Genomic DNA, 17,825 nt, shown 5'->3' on the forward strand with positions numbered 1-17,825 from the left:
ATTCCTCCAGAAGTTCTTTTATTGTTGAGAATAGTTTTCGCTATCCTGGGTTTTTTGTTATTCCATATGAATTTGAGAATTTCCTTTTCTAACTCTGTGAAGAATTGAGTTGGGATTTTAATGGGGATTGCATTGAATCTGTAGATTGCTTTTGGCAAGATGGCCATTTTTATTATATTAATCCTGCCAATTCATGAGCATGGGAGATCTTTCCATCTTCTGAGATCTTCTTCAATTTCTTTCTTCAGAGACTTGAAGTTCTTGTCATACAGGTCTTTCACTTGCTTGGTTAGATTCACACCAAGGTATTTTATATTATTTGCAACTATTGTGAAAGGTGTCATTTCCCTAATTTCTTTTTCAGTCTGTTTATCTTTCATGTAGAGGAAGGCTACTGATTTGTTTGAGTTGATTTTATAACCAGCCACTTTGCTGAAGTTGTTTATCAGGTTTAGGAGTTCTCTGGTGGAAGTTTGGGGGTCACTTAAGTATACTATCATATCATCTGCAAATTTCTTAAGTTAGGGGAATCAGGATTGCCCACAAGGTTTTATGAAGGTCTATGAGCTGGTACACTAAACTGTGTTTCAAACTGACAAGAGTTCTCTCTAGGCCTTTAAGGAGGTCCTGATGCCCACCTCATTGGACATATCTCCTCTTGCTAGGCAACTACCAGACCTCTGCCCTTTGCCCTCTGCCTCACTGTGGTTTACACCCCGACTCCAGAGCCCAGCTCTGGCCATTCCCACTGCATGAAGTATTCTTTCCTAAGTAACCTCACTCTCGTGAGCTTCAGATTTTCCCTCCGAGGCCTCCTTCCAACAGTCCTGGCCTCCTTCCACTTCTTGCTTCATATCAACGCCTGCCTTCTATCCCCCATGTGCCTTGGAGACACGGGCTGGGGGAAATGTGAGTGTTACATGATTTTTGAAATGGTTTATTTCTGTTTTTTTTCCCCATCTTTCCTACCAGAAAGCAAGAGCTGGCAAGGCAGGGATATTGCTGGTTCTGTTTATCACTTTGTTTCAGGGCCTACAACCAGACCAGAATAAATAAGTGCTACCTTGAGTTATATTGTGCTCTTCTGCCAATATGAGGCAGCAGAAAAGAACAGATCTAAATAACTACATTTCATCTTAAAAGCTGTCACCTAACAATGTGGAAGAGATCATGCTAAATTAACAAACAAGGTAATTCATGTACACTAGCAGAACAACTTTGTTAAAGGCGAACCAGAAAAGTTCACAATTACTATTAGTCCCTGTCACAAAATGATAGTGGATACCGCCACCCCGCATTTGCCAATTGTCTTTGTTTTTCCAACTGTTGCTTTAAAACTGAAATAAATTTTAAAGTACTTGGGGAAAAAAGACGTAGCACTCAGTAAAATGACAGGATGTGCCAACATCCTGGAGGCAGTAAGAAGAGTGGAACAGCCATTCTGGAGAGCAATTTGCCAAGAGTCACTAAAACTAATTCTACTACCCAGCATCTACCCAAAGAGACACTTTTATTTGTGCAGAAGAAAACAAACCAACCATTGCACCAAAGCATCATGCATTTCCGGGAGAAAATGGACAAGTAGAGTGGGTTCTCACTACTAAATGAAGGGCTAAAAGAATCTCCCATAAACCACTGGGCAGCCAGGTCACAGCACAGCGAACGCACAAGCCTGAAAGAAGCCTTGGGTACATGGGCTGGGGGAAATGTGAGTGTTGTATGATTTTTGAAATGGTTTATTTCTGGAAGTCTTATTATCAGGGGGCATCCGAAAGGGACAAGGAAGTCAGCTCACCAGAGGCATGGCTGTGGACAGATTGTATCTAAGGGAATGCTTACTGCTGCTATTTGATTCTTGTGTGACATGCATATGTAGGCATGAAACGGTCACGACATTGAAAGAAAAGATAAGGAAAAAGCATCTAATGAATTTCCATGCTCAGCCACGTTGCTTCTATTAACTTGATTCCATTAAACCTGTCATGGGTGGCCTACCACTGAGCTGAGACAGTTGTGAAAACGGATCCCAAGGTAGAGAAACATACAGAAACGGAATAGCAAGGGAATGATGGAATGCTGGGCAGGAGTACAGAGAGACAGAACAGCAGAGGGAACGTGGAGGGGAAAGAGGAAAGCCTCCTGAGGAGGAGCCAGGAAGCTACTCAATGCTCTATCCCACATATCAGCCCGAGCCTCTTCATTAAAGAGTTCTAGGATTATGGGAAGCTGTCTTCAGGTTCTGTGGCTCTCAATTTAACCTATTTGAAAGAGTGTACTAGAAACTGTGCCTTCAGTAAATGTGCCTGCTATTGGCCACATCCACACATTCTGCCCTTCCAAGAGACCCCACTAGGAAGGAGCTGGCTTTGGAGAAAGGAGACAGCCATGTTGGGGCACTGTATATTCAACTGTTAATTTTGCACTTGCAGAAAGCTAAACGCTGGCAGGATCTTGGTATTGTTATTTCTGTGACCCATCAATGGTCTCATATTTTGTAAAGATTCATTCTTCTTTACCTGTCTACTGCAATCTAGAATTTTATCTGATTGGCCATCATAAAGAGCTGCCGGCCAATGGCTAGGCAGGAAGTGGAGAGTGGATCTTCTGGGTAGAGAGAGGGGCACTGGGAGAAGGAACAGAACATGGAGGTGAATGGAAGAACCAGAGTGGAGCAGAGAGGTACAGCTGGCCATGCTGTGGGATGTTGTGCCAGTATTAGTCAGGTTAGAGTAGCTGGGAGACTGTCCAAGCAAAAGGCCTAAGCTTTAAAATATTAAAAAGCCTCTGCATCATTCTGTATCACTAGTAGGTTCAAGATAGTCCCACTACACAGCCACATCACACCTGAGGTATTAACTCCAGAGGAATATCAGTCACAAGGGACCTACACATAAGGTAAGACTCAGGTTTTTCCTCATTCCACCGAATCTCCTGTGTAGGGCCCTGTCATCAACATTTCTTAAAACGTCTCTGTGCTCCTGTCTGCAAACACTGTTCTGATGGATTATACCCTGATCACCTAACAACAGAGGTGACAAGCATTTCCGACCACATCACCCTCACCTTCCCTACAGAGGGTCACTGAGATTGAGCCCTAATTCTCTCTCCATGCCTTAGCCACTTGACACTATCCATTACTGCTGGGAACAAGAAGAAAGTGAGATGGGCTGAGCCTCGAGGGTGAGGTAGGGTGGTTTGATCACTTACCAAGTCTATGACTCAGTTTCCCACATGCAGATCAAAGCCAAGTCCTTCTCCTAAGGATGGAGTGAGGACAACATTTTTTTTTATTAAAAAAAAATCTTACGTGTATGAACATTTGTGCACATGTGCATTTGTGTACATATGGATGAATGGTGCCTGCAGAAGCTGGAAGAAGGCACTGTGTCCCTTGGGGCTGGAGTTACAGGTACTTGTGAGCTTCCATGTGGGGATTGAACTCCAGTCCTTAGAAAGAGCAGCCAGTGCTTTCAACCTCTGAGCCATCTCTCCAGCCCCAAGGAAAACTTTTAAGAAGTGACTTTGGGGACTCAGAATCCATTAGAAAATAAGCAGTCTTTCCTTTCCTTTTTCTTTCTTTCTTTCTTTTTTTTTTTTTTTTTTAAAAAAAAAGACTTCAGATTTTAATAATTTATGTATAGAATGTGTGTCTCCATGTGTGGATGGCATATTTGTGCAAGAGAAAAGGCTGAGTAATGTTGGTCACGAGTGGAGTTTTAAATGTGGCATTAGGGAAGGTTGGGATGCTACAAACATATATGGTTACTTGTTTGCTTCCATTACTTTTCCTGCTGGGATAAAATACTCTGGTAAGAGCATCTCACGGGAGAGGGTCTGTTCTGGTTTACAGTTCATGAGTACAGTCTGTCATGATGGAGAGGTCAGGTGACTGGAGTGTGAAGCAGCTGGTCCTATCACACCATGGTAGTGAACAGAGAGCAGTCAACTTGTTAGTGCTCGGCTCATTCTCTCTACTTTGTCCAGTTTAGAATCTCTTGCCCAGGGAATGGTCCTGCCCACAGTCAAGATGGGCTTTTCCATATCTTTCCCACATCCCCATAGGCATGCCCAGATGCTTGTCTCTCAAGTGATTCTAGACTCTCAAGTTGACAACACCAACTATCACATCATCTAAGGGAAGGGAAGTTATCTTCCATCCACCTATTTGTCTGTCATCCATCCATCCATCATCAATCCATCCATCCATCCATCCATCATCAATCCATCCATCCATCCATCCATCCATCTATTTATCTATTTATTATTCAAATCTACCTGTCCTTCATATATTGTGGTTTGGATATCCTCCAAAGTCTCATGGTGGAAGGCTTGGTCTCCAGTGTAATCTCAAAGGTGAGGCTTTGGAAAAGTAATTGTAGGTGCTGATCAAATCAATGGCTCCATCCACACTTCAGTGGATAAGTGGAAGGAAGGACCTGATTGAAGGAAATGGGGCTATGCCTTTGAAGGGTGTATTTTGTCTCTAGCCTCTTCCTCTGTCTCTCTCTTTCTCCTATCTGCCAGTAAGTGTGCAGCTTTCTTTCACCATGTTCTCTGCTAGATTGTTCTGCCCCAACTACACACCAGAAACAGTGAGCCAGCTGATCACAACGGAAACATGACAGAAAAAAGTCTAGGCCTTCCATCACAACATTGAAAACTGCCTAATTATCTATCTATCTATCTATCTATCTATCTATCTATCATCTATCTATCTATCTATCTATCTATCTATCTATCTATCTATCTATCATCTATAGCTATCATCTATCTATCTATCATCTGCCTACTTACTGATCCATCCATGTATCCATCTACGAACCTATCCATTTCCCCCCACATCTTTCTGGTATTTCTGGGATAAGGAAGGGGACACACGTGTGTAAGCATTAGGAGGCATTTTCTTCCCGAGCGTCCACTTTATTGCTCAGATTCCAAAAATACCCATCATCGATAGGAGAACACTATTCTCCACTCCCTCAAACTTTCTCAAGGTTTCCAAGAACTTTAACAATTTTCTCTCTCAGAAATATCAAAACAACACCACAGACAGGCAGACAGAGACATTCTTTGCATGTCTGTATTTTTTAAATTCCATTTTAAACAGTCATCAGATTAAACAAAAAAACAAGCAAAGTGGATTAGCAGAACTATTCCCTACAAAGCTGTGTCAATAGAGATTTTTTTAAAAGTGTCTCTGGAAGATGGGTCTAGTCTTGGTCCTGAGTAAAGTTGTCCACCACTGTCTCTCTTCTGGGGGGGGTTATGGATACAGGGAGAGGCACTCAGGGCAAGTCCCCCCTCCTCTGTAGCATACAGATGGTCTGAAGTCAGGCCAGGTGCTCGTGAGCTCCCATGAAAACCTCAGAGCATGCAGAAAGTTTAAGGAATGCACTCTAATGTCAGGAGTGGCAGTTTTCCCCAGACTGCTAACCATAAACACCCATCGAAAGTCCCTCCAGGGGCCTGGCTAGCCTGATCTATCTCAGATTCAGGCGTCCAAATCTGAATGAGGTCGGTCTGAGCTACCAGCAGGAAGAAGTGCAGAGCTAGCCTGTGGACGGTCTACTACCTGCTCAGATCCCCTTCCCTCTGTCCATCCATCCATCTGTCTGTCTGCCTGTCCCTCTCCCCACTCTGTCTGTTCCACAGAGCTTGAGGTGTTAGCCTAAGGACACCAGCTCAGGATGTCTCCAGGTATAGCATTTCTACCCTAATCAATTTGATTTAGAAACAGGCAGAAGAGCCTGACGTCCAGGTGTGTCTGTAAGGACATTTCTAGAGACAGATCATGAGAACACTGATTAAATGAACAGCCGAGTCCACAGATGGAGTCAGATTCTGCACAGACTACTGGGAGGTGGCAGCACCGTGGGCCTGTTTGGAGGGAGGTGTGGTGGTGGGGTGCGTGTGTGTGTGTGTGTGTGTGTGTGTGTGTGTGTGTGTCTTGCCCTAGCACTTTCTGTTACAATCCTACTCCTGTCCCTCATGCTGTCTGTTCTTCCCTACCCTGCCCTCAATGATGGGCCAAGATCTCTGAAACCATGAAGTAAATTTTTCTTCTAGATTAAAAAAAAAAAAGTTCTCTCTCTCTCTCTCTCTCTCTCTCTCTCTCTCTCTCTCTCTCTCTCTCTGTGTGTGTGTGTGTGTATATATTCACATGTGTTAGTGTGGACACATTGCTGTGGTGGTGGAGGTAGTGTGTATGCACGCACACATACACACACACACACACATGCACGCACTCCTGTGCATGTACGAGGTTATCAGAGGTTAGCCTCAAGTGTTTGCCCTCAGCTTTCTCTTTTCTTGCTAGCCACTGTGTGCACTAGGCTGACCCACCCATGAGCTCCACAGATTCTCTTGTCTCCCCGTCACACAGCTGGAAGAGTACCAGGATTACAGATCTATGTTACCATGTCCATCTTTACACTGCTTCTAAGGAGTAAGTTCAGGTCCTTACACGTTTGTGGCAAGCACTCTACCCACTGAGCCTTCTTGTAAGTGTCTGACATCAGGCAGTTCATCACAATGAAGTGACAGTAACTAAGGAATTGCCCCAGACAACCCGAATGGATTACATTTCCTTGGGAATTTTCTGATTCAGGCTTCCCACTTCCTCTTTCTCATCCAGGTCATGATATTGCTAATTCGGCAACAAAGTAGTTTAAGAACTGAAATAGTACAAATCAATTCACGCCCTCAGACACACTCCTGCCATCTTGAAGTCCTTTATAGATCGGCAGGTCACTCCCCATTGTCATATTACTGTATTCCTCCTGGACGGCAGACACACACACACACACACACACACACACACACACACACACATCCTTTCATGAGCATTTGGAGATCCTAGAGTCTGTCCCAGTATCCTGGGCTGTACGCCTCTGTGCTGGCTTCTCCCTCACCCCACACACCCCCTTGGGCTCACTTCATCCCCTTCCTCTCAATTCTTGCACCCCCTCCATCTTTGACTTCAAACATTTTACTCCCTGACACCTCTTTGAGACTTCCGGCCCACTCTCTCTAGTGTCAGAACCCCAGCAAAGCTTCAGTCCCTAGGGCCTCCAATCCATTAGAGAAGTGGTTCTCAGAAGGGTCCTGATGCTCAGACCCTTTAAAACAGCTCCTCATGTTGTGGTGACCCCCCCCACCACCATAAAATGATCTCTCCTCTACTTCATAACTGTAATTTTGCTACTGTTATGAGTCATAATGTAAATATATGTGTTTTCTGATGGTCTTAGGCGACCCCTCTGAAAAGGACAGTTGACACTGAAGGGGGTCTCGACCCCCCAGGATGAGAACCCCTGCATTAGCACATTTATTACCTGCCTTGGTGCCCACTTCACCCTCCCTTGCCTGGGGATCTGATTACATCACCATCCTCATTCCCTGGTCTTCCTTCTGATTTCCCACCACTGTTTTTCAACCTTGGCTGAGACCATCTTCCTAACTCTGCTGAAGCCCTGTGGTAGAAGTCACTGGAAGTCCCCCACAGCAATGTGGCATGAGCACATGTGGAGGCAGGGTGGGCACTGGGAGGTGGGCAGATCCAGTGTCCTCTGCTCACTCCGCTCACCCTGGACCATTCCCTGGACCTTATAACCATCCCGGCTACACTCCTTTGGCCCTCATCTCGGCAATGCCGCCACATCACCATCCCCTTCAGTTGAGCTCCTAGTGGCGGGAACAAGCCTGACTTGTCTCCTGCTGCTGCCCTCATCCACCTCTCTGCTGGGACCTCCCCACTAGTGACTCAGTTGCTCCATCAGGGACACTGTCCCCTTCCATGTCCCAGCAGCAGTCCCTAAAGTTACCCGCCCCTCCCCCCACTTCCTAAACCCTTTTCCCAGGATCCTGGCATCTCATCTGCCCTGGCTTCCTTCCAGCTAGCTCTCCTGGCTCCACCTCCTCTCCCATCTATCCATGGGTCCCGGACTCAGGCTCAGCCCTGTGTCTCCTGTTCACATGGTTCCCTTCTCAACCTTAACGCGAGCCTCTTCCTCTTACATTTGGGTCTTGGCTCTTCTTCTGGGCCCACCTTTGGTACGCAAGCTCCTTACCACTCTCTGATCCCCTTCTCTATGTTTTACTGACCTTACCCTGACAATCCTTTAATTTTTCCATACTAGCAACTCTCTTGAGAAGAGATGCATTGGGTGTATTCTGTCCCTTTAAGGGCACGCTCTGGCTCCCTTAGTGCTTGCACTTAAATCTACTAAACCACCTGATATAAAAAAGCAAACCAAAACAAAAACCCTCCAACTTTGCTTCAACAAATAAAAATAAACAAATGAGCCCTGGCTGCTGGCTCCTCAGTTGCTTGTGTTAGCCTTCCTAGCTGAGATGGTCACAGCACTGGAGTAGAAGTTCCACGAAGGTGGGGCTTTGACTCATTCCCAATACCAGGATCTCCCGGTCCCTCAGAGGACAGGTGCTTATGAGCTCACACACTTGTGGCTTTAGAACATCAAGGACACTTAGGAAAATTGCCCCCAGCATCCAGTGGGATGGTATAGGGGACTCCTGCTACTCAAGGATGCCCCAGGCTGGGCTGGAGAGATGGCTCAAAGGTTAAGAGCACTGACTGCTCTTCCACAAGTCCTGAGTTCGACTCCCAGCAATCACATGGTGGCCCTCGATCATCTGTAATAGGGTCTGATGTCCTCTTCTGGTGTGTCTACAGTGTACTCATAAACATAAAATATAAAATACATTTTTAAAAGAAGAGGAAGGAGAAAAATTTGAAGAAAAAAAACCCCAATGTTCCAGGCTGACTCCTGGTCTGCACTTCATTCTACTGGCTGGTTTTGTGTCAACTTGACACAAGCTGGAGTTGTCACAGAGAAAGGAGCCTCCCTTGAGGAAATGCCTCCATGAGATCTAGCTGTAAGGTATTTTCTCAATTAGTGATCAAGGGTGGGAAAGCCTCTTGTAGGTGGTGCCATCCCTGGGCTAGTAGTCCTGGGTTCTATAAGAAAGCAAGCTGAGCAAGCCAGGGGAAGCAAGCCAGTAAGCAGCACCCCTCCATGGCCTCTGCATCCACTCCTGCCTCCAAGCTCCTATCCTGTGTGAGTTCCAGTCCTGACTTCCTTGGGTGATGAACAGCAATGTGGAAGTGTAAGCTGAATAAACCCTTTCCTCCCCAACTTGCTTCTTGGTCAAGATGTTTTGTGCAGGGATACAAATCCTGACTAAGACACTGGAAGACTAGATTTTTCTTCTTACTGGGCAGTGAGCTAGGTGGTGACATTTGGTTTTTTTCTAAGGCAGGGATCCAAGTAGCTTATTCTTTACTTGACTACCCAGGCTTGAAGGGAGATGCTCTAAGAGGTGCCCCAGGTATGCTGACCCTGGACAGGAGAGAAGACCCTTCCTCACCTCTGGATTTGGCAGCACCTGTCCTTGTCTTCCTTGACATTTCAGCTTCCCTGAGGCAGCAGGTTAATATCATTTGACAGAAAAGACAAATGAACCTCTCTGGCCAGTGGTAGCACACACCTTTAGTTCGAGCACTGGGGAGGCAGAGGCAGGTGGATCTCTGTGAATTCTACGCCATCTTTAAATTGAGCACTGGGGAGGCAGAGGCAAGTGGATCTCTGTGAGTTCTAGGCCAACCTGATCTACAGAGTGAGTTCCAGGACAGTCAAGGCTACACAGAAAAACCCTGTCTTCAAGAAAGAAAAGAGAAAAGAAAACAGTGTCTGATATTGGGAGCTTTACCCAAGATAAAACAGGCATCTTAGAAACAAATCTGGAAGCAACTCTCAGAAGAATCTACTGGGGATGTACTGTGTTGGGCAAAGATGTTATGTGATGACAGGATGCTAAAGCCATTGCAGCCCAGTTTTCCAGGTAAGATCACCTCCCCTGCAAGGCCAAGTTGAGACAGGCTGACCCTGAGGTTTTTCTCCGAATGCCTCATGCGTCTATGTGCAAAGGCACACAGCATCCGGTAGAGCAATACAGAAGACACATTTCTTAGGCTCCCAGCAGCTGTCTGCAGTTGAAGTCAGAGAAAGTCACAAGTCACAGTTCTCCAAAGACATGCATCATGGGTAGCTCCCACCATGATCTCCAGAGCTGCTGTAGAGCAGAAGCTTATAGAAAACACAGAATAGGACCCGGCAAATGGTAGTGGCTAATCAATGTACGCTAAGAGACAGTGATCTGGTTGGGTCACAGAGATGGGTCCCAGGTCAAGGGTACTCAGCAGAGGTAAAAGCTTCCTGGATGGGTCTCTAAACCCCTCCTCCAGGATGCTGGATGCTGTGTCAGGTGAGATCAGCACACTGCAGCAGAGTGAGGAGAAATGGTTAACACATAGTCAGAATTAAGGTCTCTAGTATGGCACCTTTGAGTTCGCTAAGCCCCTGGGCCTGGGCCAGTGTTCACCTGGGAGATATGGGACTGTGTCCTCTGGCTCTCGCCGTCACCCTCTGTCTTGTCGGTCAGCAGCCCCTGCACCTGGTACTCCAGCACGTAGCTGTCAATGAAGCGCTCCAGCTCCTCGATCTCCTGGGAGCGGCTGCTTCCTGCCTCAGAGGAGGCCGATGCTGCCGAGGAGTTCTCCATTCCTCCGGCTCAGGGACCAGGGCTGGCTGCTGGGGAAGAGGACAGACAGACAGCCTCCGTGAGATGCTGCTGGAGCCAGGACAATGCCCCACTAGAGAAATACTCTTCCCTCTTAGAAGCAATCTGGTCTCCCAATCGCCAGAAACATTAGTGAAATATCAGCTGTTAGCATAAAGAATATGCTGAGTCCCGGCTATGATGAGAGGGAAACTGAGGCCAGAGGAGGAACAGGTAACTTATCTAATTGCCTAGCACGCTGACTTGTGTGGTGCCTGGGTTAGCGCTTACTGCCTGGGAGAATGGATGGTAAATCTAGACCAGTACCTGAGCCCTACTGTCTAACTTGACTTAAAATCCTGACATTAAATCCACACAGAGCAAAATAGAAGGTCCCCCTCCCCGATTGTAGAATTGGACATCCCAGATAGAAACACCCTTAAGAGGGACAATCCCTTCAAAAAATGCTTCCTATAGAGTCTCTTCCCCTCTGGCCATTAGACTGTCACATATATAGCTGTGGTCTGTGGGTCTCAGGTTATCAGCAGAGTTCTATAACCTTGCTGTGGACATGTACTATATTAGTCTATAGGAAGGGGGGGTGGTGGTTTGCCTTTTCCTGACAGGATGATAGAACTTGGCAGGTTACCATGTGACTGTGGCTGGGCCACATGTGCTGCTCTCCAGAAGAGTGTGAGCATCCCGGAAGCCCTCTGGCCCACTCTTTAACCTGACAGACATGACCAGTTCTACCTGGGATTAGCTCCAGATTCTTCCAACGAAATTGTCACCCTGGTCTCTAAGAGCACAAACCTACCCACTGCCCTCTGTCCCCAATAGTCACAATTCATCCATATCTGAAAAGCCAAAACCCTCCTCCCTTCCAGGGTCCCCAGCCCTTCCTTGCATGGACAGGGGTCCTCTGGGCTTGATGGTAAAGGATATTAAAGCTTGTCTTATGTCTCTTTTCTCACCTGGGGACCTGTGATTCCCCCTGAGGAAAGTCCCATGCAACTGAGCAATCAGCACATTTTATCAACACAACTACGTGGACTTTCTCCAGACCAGCCCTTTTGCAAAATGACAAAGCATGTCTGAAGAGCAAAGGCAGGCGCCTCACAGGCCATGTGAAGATGCTCAGGGTAGGAGAGCGGGGCCCTGAGCACTCAACGGGAGGACTGGAGGCGACGCTGACATTCCCGAGCACTCTTCTGGATCACCAGCATTTGCTAATAACCAAGAAGCAGTGGAGTGTTCAGCGGTAGTACAGAAGCACTGAGACCATGAGTGTGGACCGGAGAGAGTGAGTGAGACCTGCTGGGTGGCAGGCTCTGACTTACAGAACTGTGGGATAACAGAAGGCACTGCTGCAAGACCCAAAGGGGGCGGTAATTCTACACATAGATGTATAAAGATGGCGGCTGCTGGAGGTGGGGGGGTGGGGGAGGGAGGAGGATCAGGGTGTGGGGAGGGTGCTTTCCTGCTACTGGCACTTTTTCAGTCCCTACTTTCCAAACCTAGACCCTCTTCCACTTATGGAATTCTACAGCAAAAACCTAGACACCCACTGGGGTCTCTCTAACTTCTGGCTTCACGGTGGTCTAGCAGGCAAAGGGGTCATGCAGCCATGGCTTCAGGCATGACTATGAGATTCCTAATAATAGCAATGTGAATGTTTACTTCACCTGTACCACAGGCTGAAGCAGCCTTCTCAGCATAGATGCCCCTCCCCACGCACGCCATCTTCCTATAGCTATGAATTCACATCATCAGACTACTGAGAAAGGAAAAGATGGTCTCAGAGAGGCTAAGTAACATACCTATGTTCACAGGGGTTGCTATGACTGTCTATAACCCCATAACCTGCCCCTCTTCCTCTTACGTGCAGGTAGCTTGTGTGGGTCCTCAGGACATGTCTCAGTTTTCTATCTCCCTACCCTTCCATTGAGCAGTTGATTCTAGGAGTGATATATGCAAATGTGCGTTTTACTCCCTGCCTGGGTACAGCCTGGGGAGGGTGATGTGCTCAAGTTCAAGGCCTGCCCCTGTGCAGGAAGCCTGAGCTGAAGGGCAACGAAAGGGCCGACATCCAGAGGGGACTGCAGCAGAGACACCTGCTGACATAGTCCATATCTAATGCTGTGTCCACTGTTCCTTGAAGACCTCAGATCTTAGCCAGAGCTTCTAGGTACATGCAGTACTGGGCCTCTGCATGAACTTGACATGGAGTCCCCAGAATGGAGAGTAGGGTTGCCTGCTGTGGCAGCCTATGGCCCCTTCTACTGGGTTCTCTAGGCACATGAGTCTCACGGACATATGTCCTATGAGGAAACCAGACATGGCAATGATCCTACCATGGCTCACTGAGGTAAGGCAAAGAATCATGATTCAGTTGGATCCTGCAATATTTTAGTACTCAGCGGGGAAAAAGGGACTATTCCATGGCCCCTCTACTGGACACCTATTTATCTACATGTTCTTTTTGGCCCCTACTATTCTAGGTGCTGTTGTCCAATCTGCTCCAGGCACAGCTGACAGCACCTGACATCAAGCACCTGCTTGGGGCTGTTCAGACAGTAGACACCTACAGGATCCACCTGAGCCCCGTGATCTGGAAGAGGAAGGGTCCAGCACCTCACAGGGACATCTACAGGGATGGAGTTCTACCTTTTGGTCTTTGATGACAATCCCAAGGTGGCAGCTTGGTGATCATTCAGTGGGCCTGAGCAGATTGGGCCCCAGTTGCTTACAGTAGTGAGAAGACGCGCAGTAGCCTCCCTTGCAGCCTGTCTTGTCCTCTTTCCTCGGGAACACAGTTTACAGAGGTACTATCCTTGTCTTCTAGAGCAGTCACTCCTGGGAAACTCACCTCCAAAGCAACCAAATCCCAGGCAGATGCCAGGCAGGCCCTTCTCCCTTCTCTCAGGCTGCATTCTCCTATAACCCACCCATCAACTATTTGTCCACTGTGTTTAAAATATACATGAATATTTTTTTCAAATATAAACTCAATAGCTTTAAGTATGGCCATAATGTTATATAACTATGACTACTACCCATTTCCATTTCTGAAACTTTTCATTAGCCCAAACTGAAACCCTTCATCCACTGCACACTAATATTTCCCCAGGCCCAGTCCCGGGCCCTGGTTAACCTTACCTTCCTTCTGGCTCTATGACTTATTTACTCTTGGTACTTTGTTTATGTGGAGTCATACAATATTTCTATAATTGCTTTATTTCACAGTGCATTCAAGGGTCAATCATGCTACCACATGGCAGACCCTCGTGCCCTTTTATAGCTGGTGAGATGCTCTATTACAATAATATATTGTGTGTATCTACTCTGGCCATCTACTATTCCATTAACTGGCCTGTGGGTTGTTCTCACATCTGGCTGTGGAGAATCGGCTATGAATGTTGGTGTGCAAATAAGTTTATTCTGCTGTGTTCCATCCTTTGTGGCATGTACCTGCAGGTCCCCCACATCTACAAGGCAAGAAGGATGCTCCCACCACAGTAGGCGTGACTTTTGCTGCTTTCGCTCCTAATTCAGCGTCTAAGTCACAATGAGGGGAGATGGAAACACCTTATGTAGCTGGGTAGCAGGCTGGGCTGGGAGCCACAGAGGAGGAGGGTTCTGGTCTTCACAGGAAGTCAAAGTGAACAAGAAGGCCAGGACCAGGCAAGAAGGAAAAAGAAGAGAGCCTGGAAGAGAACCAAGGGCACCCAACTCAGTCACTCAGGCACAGAACACGAAGAGATGCCCATCCCAGGAGCTGGTCTCTGCAGTGAGTCCCTGGGACCTTGTCCTGCCTCTATTGCCTACCAGGTGATGGATGAGGAGAGGACCAAAAAGCCAGTAGGAGGAAAGGCTCTGAAGCTGCATTTTGCTGTAAAGGCAATCAATGGGAGGGGGTTACCCTAAGACTGCAGGCAAGGATGGGCTGAAGTTGACATAGTGTGAAGTAGGTGTTAGGGGCCCTTGCAATTCCCAGAGAGAATGAAGGGCACACCTGTCTGTCCGGGAGAAGAGACAGCCCTGCCTGTGTGCTGAGACCACATTCCATGAGCCATACTCATGCTGCAGCGACAGCCTCAGTGCCTGACTGCTTAAGATTAGAGATGTAAAGATACCCTTCCTACACTGCCGTCCCCTCCTTCAGACCCTCACAACCCAATCTCTTGTTTTGCCCAATGCTGTCTGCAGCTTCCATAGAAAACCAGCGCCAAGCACAGGTGTTTCTGCTGAGGTACCTATCTTTCCTCCTCCCTCTGGTCCTACCTGGCTCTGAGTCAGAGGCTCACAGGCTACAGGCCTAGAGGAAAAGTTAACACTCACATCACAGGGCACCCTATGGGCCTAGAAACAATAAGATAGAGTCTCCACCCTTCATTATCCTTCCATCCACCACCTGCTCAGAGACAAAAGGCATTAGGTGCTGTAAATTTAGCCAATCCTTTTAAGAACAGACAGGCATTAGAGGCAGTCCTCCTCCCCTCCCTCCTCAGGGATGAGCTAGGTGACCTACAGGTCAGGAGGCTTGACTGCTGGGAAACCTGTCATTCTAGCCCTGAGGAATCCATCATTTTAGCCCCCTAACTTCCTCAAGCTCATTCCCTAACCTCTTCAGCATCTAACCCACTCAAGCAGAGTTGTTGGACCTCACACAAGAAGCTATGGGGATCTCAAAGTCTACTTTCCTGGCTCAGTTTTTGGCTTGAGCAACATCGAAGGACTTAGCTCCCCTTGGATCCCAGGCAAGCTGCAAGGGAAGCCAGGGAAGCTGCAAGGGACCCTAGAAGTGAGTGGGGAGGGGTTGCTAGATGCTCCAGGGCTCAGAAGTTGGTGATCTCCAGTCTGTGCTTGATCCCAGAAGGATGTCAACTCTATGTCAGGGTAATATCTGAGCTTTGAAGACAGGGGACCCAACAAGGACACACTGGTCTATTTTTGTTACTAACAATCATCACATCTACCCAAGACTTCATCCCAACTTTGCCCGCACCACTTCCTAGGAGGCCTGGTAATACAGAGCACAATGCCCTTGTGTTCCCTACCTGCAGTTTGTTCCCGGTGACCTTGTTACACACATGATGGCTGTTGTCATTGGTTCCTAAGATCCCCTACCACACAGAGCCAGCTAGAATCGCTTCACCCAGAATACAGTTAGGACGATAGTTCTCCTTTGTGACTTGCCGGGGAGACCTAGGCCAGTGTGATATATGGAAAGCCTATGGAGAGAGAGACTGGGCTGCCTGGGAGGGAAGATGCCCAGAGTTGTCCAGAAGAAGCTATGGGAACCTTTTCCCTGCCAGGCCATCTCATCTGGTCTGTTCTCTAACCCCTCACAGATGACTCTGTAGAAAATACGATTTCCCAGGCAATCAATTCTTCATCCCCATTGTCTGGTTGCTACAGTCAGTGCCGGCCTGATGACTCAATAGATTCATGTGTGCCAGAGACACACAGGACGGTTCAGTAGAGGCCTCTGTGAACAGAAACAGCAGGTTCCCAACCCCTGTGAAGTGTGAAAGGTCAGAAACATAGCAGTGGAGGTGGGACTTGAAAACCAGTGACATTTACTACAGCAGGAGGTAGGACATCCATCATCCTCTGAATGGGGACTCCCTCCACTTTACCAACCCCACTTTAACCCTTTGTTACCCTAACACTGGATAGGGTGTGATTCAGAATTGCTGGTCTGTTATAAAACAAAAGCCTGGTGCCATGATCACAGAATCAGAGAATGTGGGCATCTGTGTATCGTGTGCTTGAAGCAGTATTTCTGCTTCTAGAACTTTTGTTGCACTTGCCCACAATGATCTGTTTCTGCGGGTGGGCAGGACAAAAGAGAAGAAGCCTGGCAGACAGGTATGGTGCTCCCCGCCCCAAACTCAATGGGCACAGAGTCCCCACCATCTTGTTATAAGACCCTGACGCAGTAGAGCTAGAGTGCAAATTCTGAGGCTGTTTTTCCTTGAAACAGACTCACTACATACCGCAGGCTGGTCTTGAACTCCCGATCCTCTTGCCTCTGTCTCCCAAATGCTGGGATTATGGACACGCACCAGCATGTCTTGTGGGAGTCTATGTTTCTAGCCAGCTCTCAGGGTGACTGCTGGTGGTGGCAGAGGACTACCCTTAGACCACCCAAGATCAGAGAAGTGACCTATCACTCCCACCTACTCAGATATCCTGCACCTCCTGGCAGAGTGGAATGGCTGGAGGCTCCATCCTGACCTTTTGGCTAGATAGTCACAAGATGTGAGCTCTCCTTTTAGGGTCCATGCAGTGAGCAGGGAGAGCTTGCACAGAGTAGGACCTCAATAGGCTGAGGTGACTATCTCCTGGGGGAACCTGGCTACTACCTCCACACTGTGCTTTTTCCTAAAATCCAGGATGCACGGCTCCTGTGGCACTATGAGAATGCAGCCTCACCCTGTGCGGATGAAGGGATCAAAACCTGCAGGTGAAACCACTTGGCGGAGGATACACAGATGCCTTTCGCTCTAGTCAGCCTAGACACTCACAATTCATCCATCAGAATCAGCTCCTCATCTCCTGATGATGGCCAGCCTTTGTGACAACCCCCAATCCCCAAAGTATAGATCTGGGTTACCATCATTAGCACCTAGTGGGAATGAGAGGATGGGGACCATTCTATAGGAGACTACTTTAAGTCATCCTCCATGTAGCCCTACTCTGTGATCATCCTACATGTAGCCCTATTCTGTGATCATCCTATATGTAGCCCTACTATGTGAGTGAACTCTGGACAGAGTCCCTTTTGTTCACTGCTCCATCCTGAGAGCAGCGTCAGCTCAGACTGGGAGCAAGGCTGGCTCCCATGAGAAGGCAGGGCATAGGTGGCAGAACGCAGGACCTGAGCTGTGGCCTCCGAGGGTAGCTGGTCTATGCAGCTGCCATCAGTCCTGAAAGGTCAAGGTAGGGAGGAACTAGGAGAGGTGCTAGGTGATCTGTCATGGCATCCTTCTTCCAGTCCAAGCCTCCAAGTGTGTTTCTCAAGAGAGAAACATCAGAGCAGCAGCTGGGTCCAGGACAACTGGGGCAGGGGACTGCACTCAGGCAGACTCTGTAGGGATAGTCCCTGTATTATTTCTGTATTATTTCTGGATATCCCTACTCTATATACAGGTCTGCCTTCTCTTCAAATTCTTGAGGACCACAGGGGCCTCCACTTGTGTCTGACATTGACCACCTCCCTTGGCTCAAAGCACACAATG

General features: G+C 47.7%; 1 protein-coding gene across 1 annotated transcript in view; it reads right to left on the reverse strand.

Moving 5' to 3' along the window:
- Positions 1-10,581, reverse strand: part of Ctif (cap binding complex dependent translation initiation factor) — a 203,776-nt gene extending 193,195 nt beyond the window's left edge. The window contains exon 1 of the mRNA XM_028783220.1: positions 10,402-10,581. Within this exon, the coding sequence (XP_028639053.1) occupies positions 10,402-10,581 (180 nt within the window). The remainder of the gene's footprint in view (positions 1-10,401) is intronic.
- Positions 10,582-17,825: the final 7,244 nt, after the last annotated feature.

This window comes from Grammomys surdaster, unplaced genomic scaffold, assembly GCF_004785775.1.
Source record: "Grammomys surdaster isolate TR1022 unplaced genomic scaffold, NIH_TR_1.0 1036, whole genome shotgun sequence".
Classification (NCBI taxonomy): domain Eukaryota; kingdom Metazoa; phylum Chordata; class Mammalia; order Rodentia; family Muridae; genus Grammomys; species Grammomys surdaster.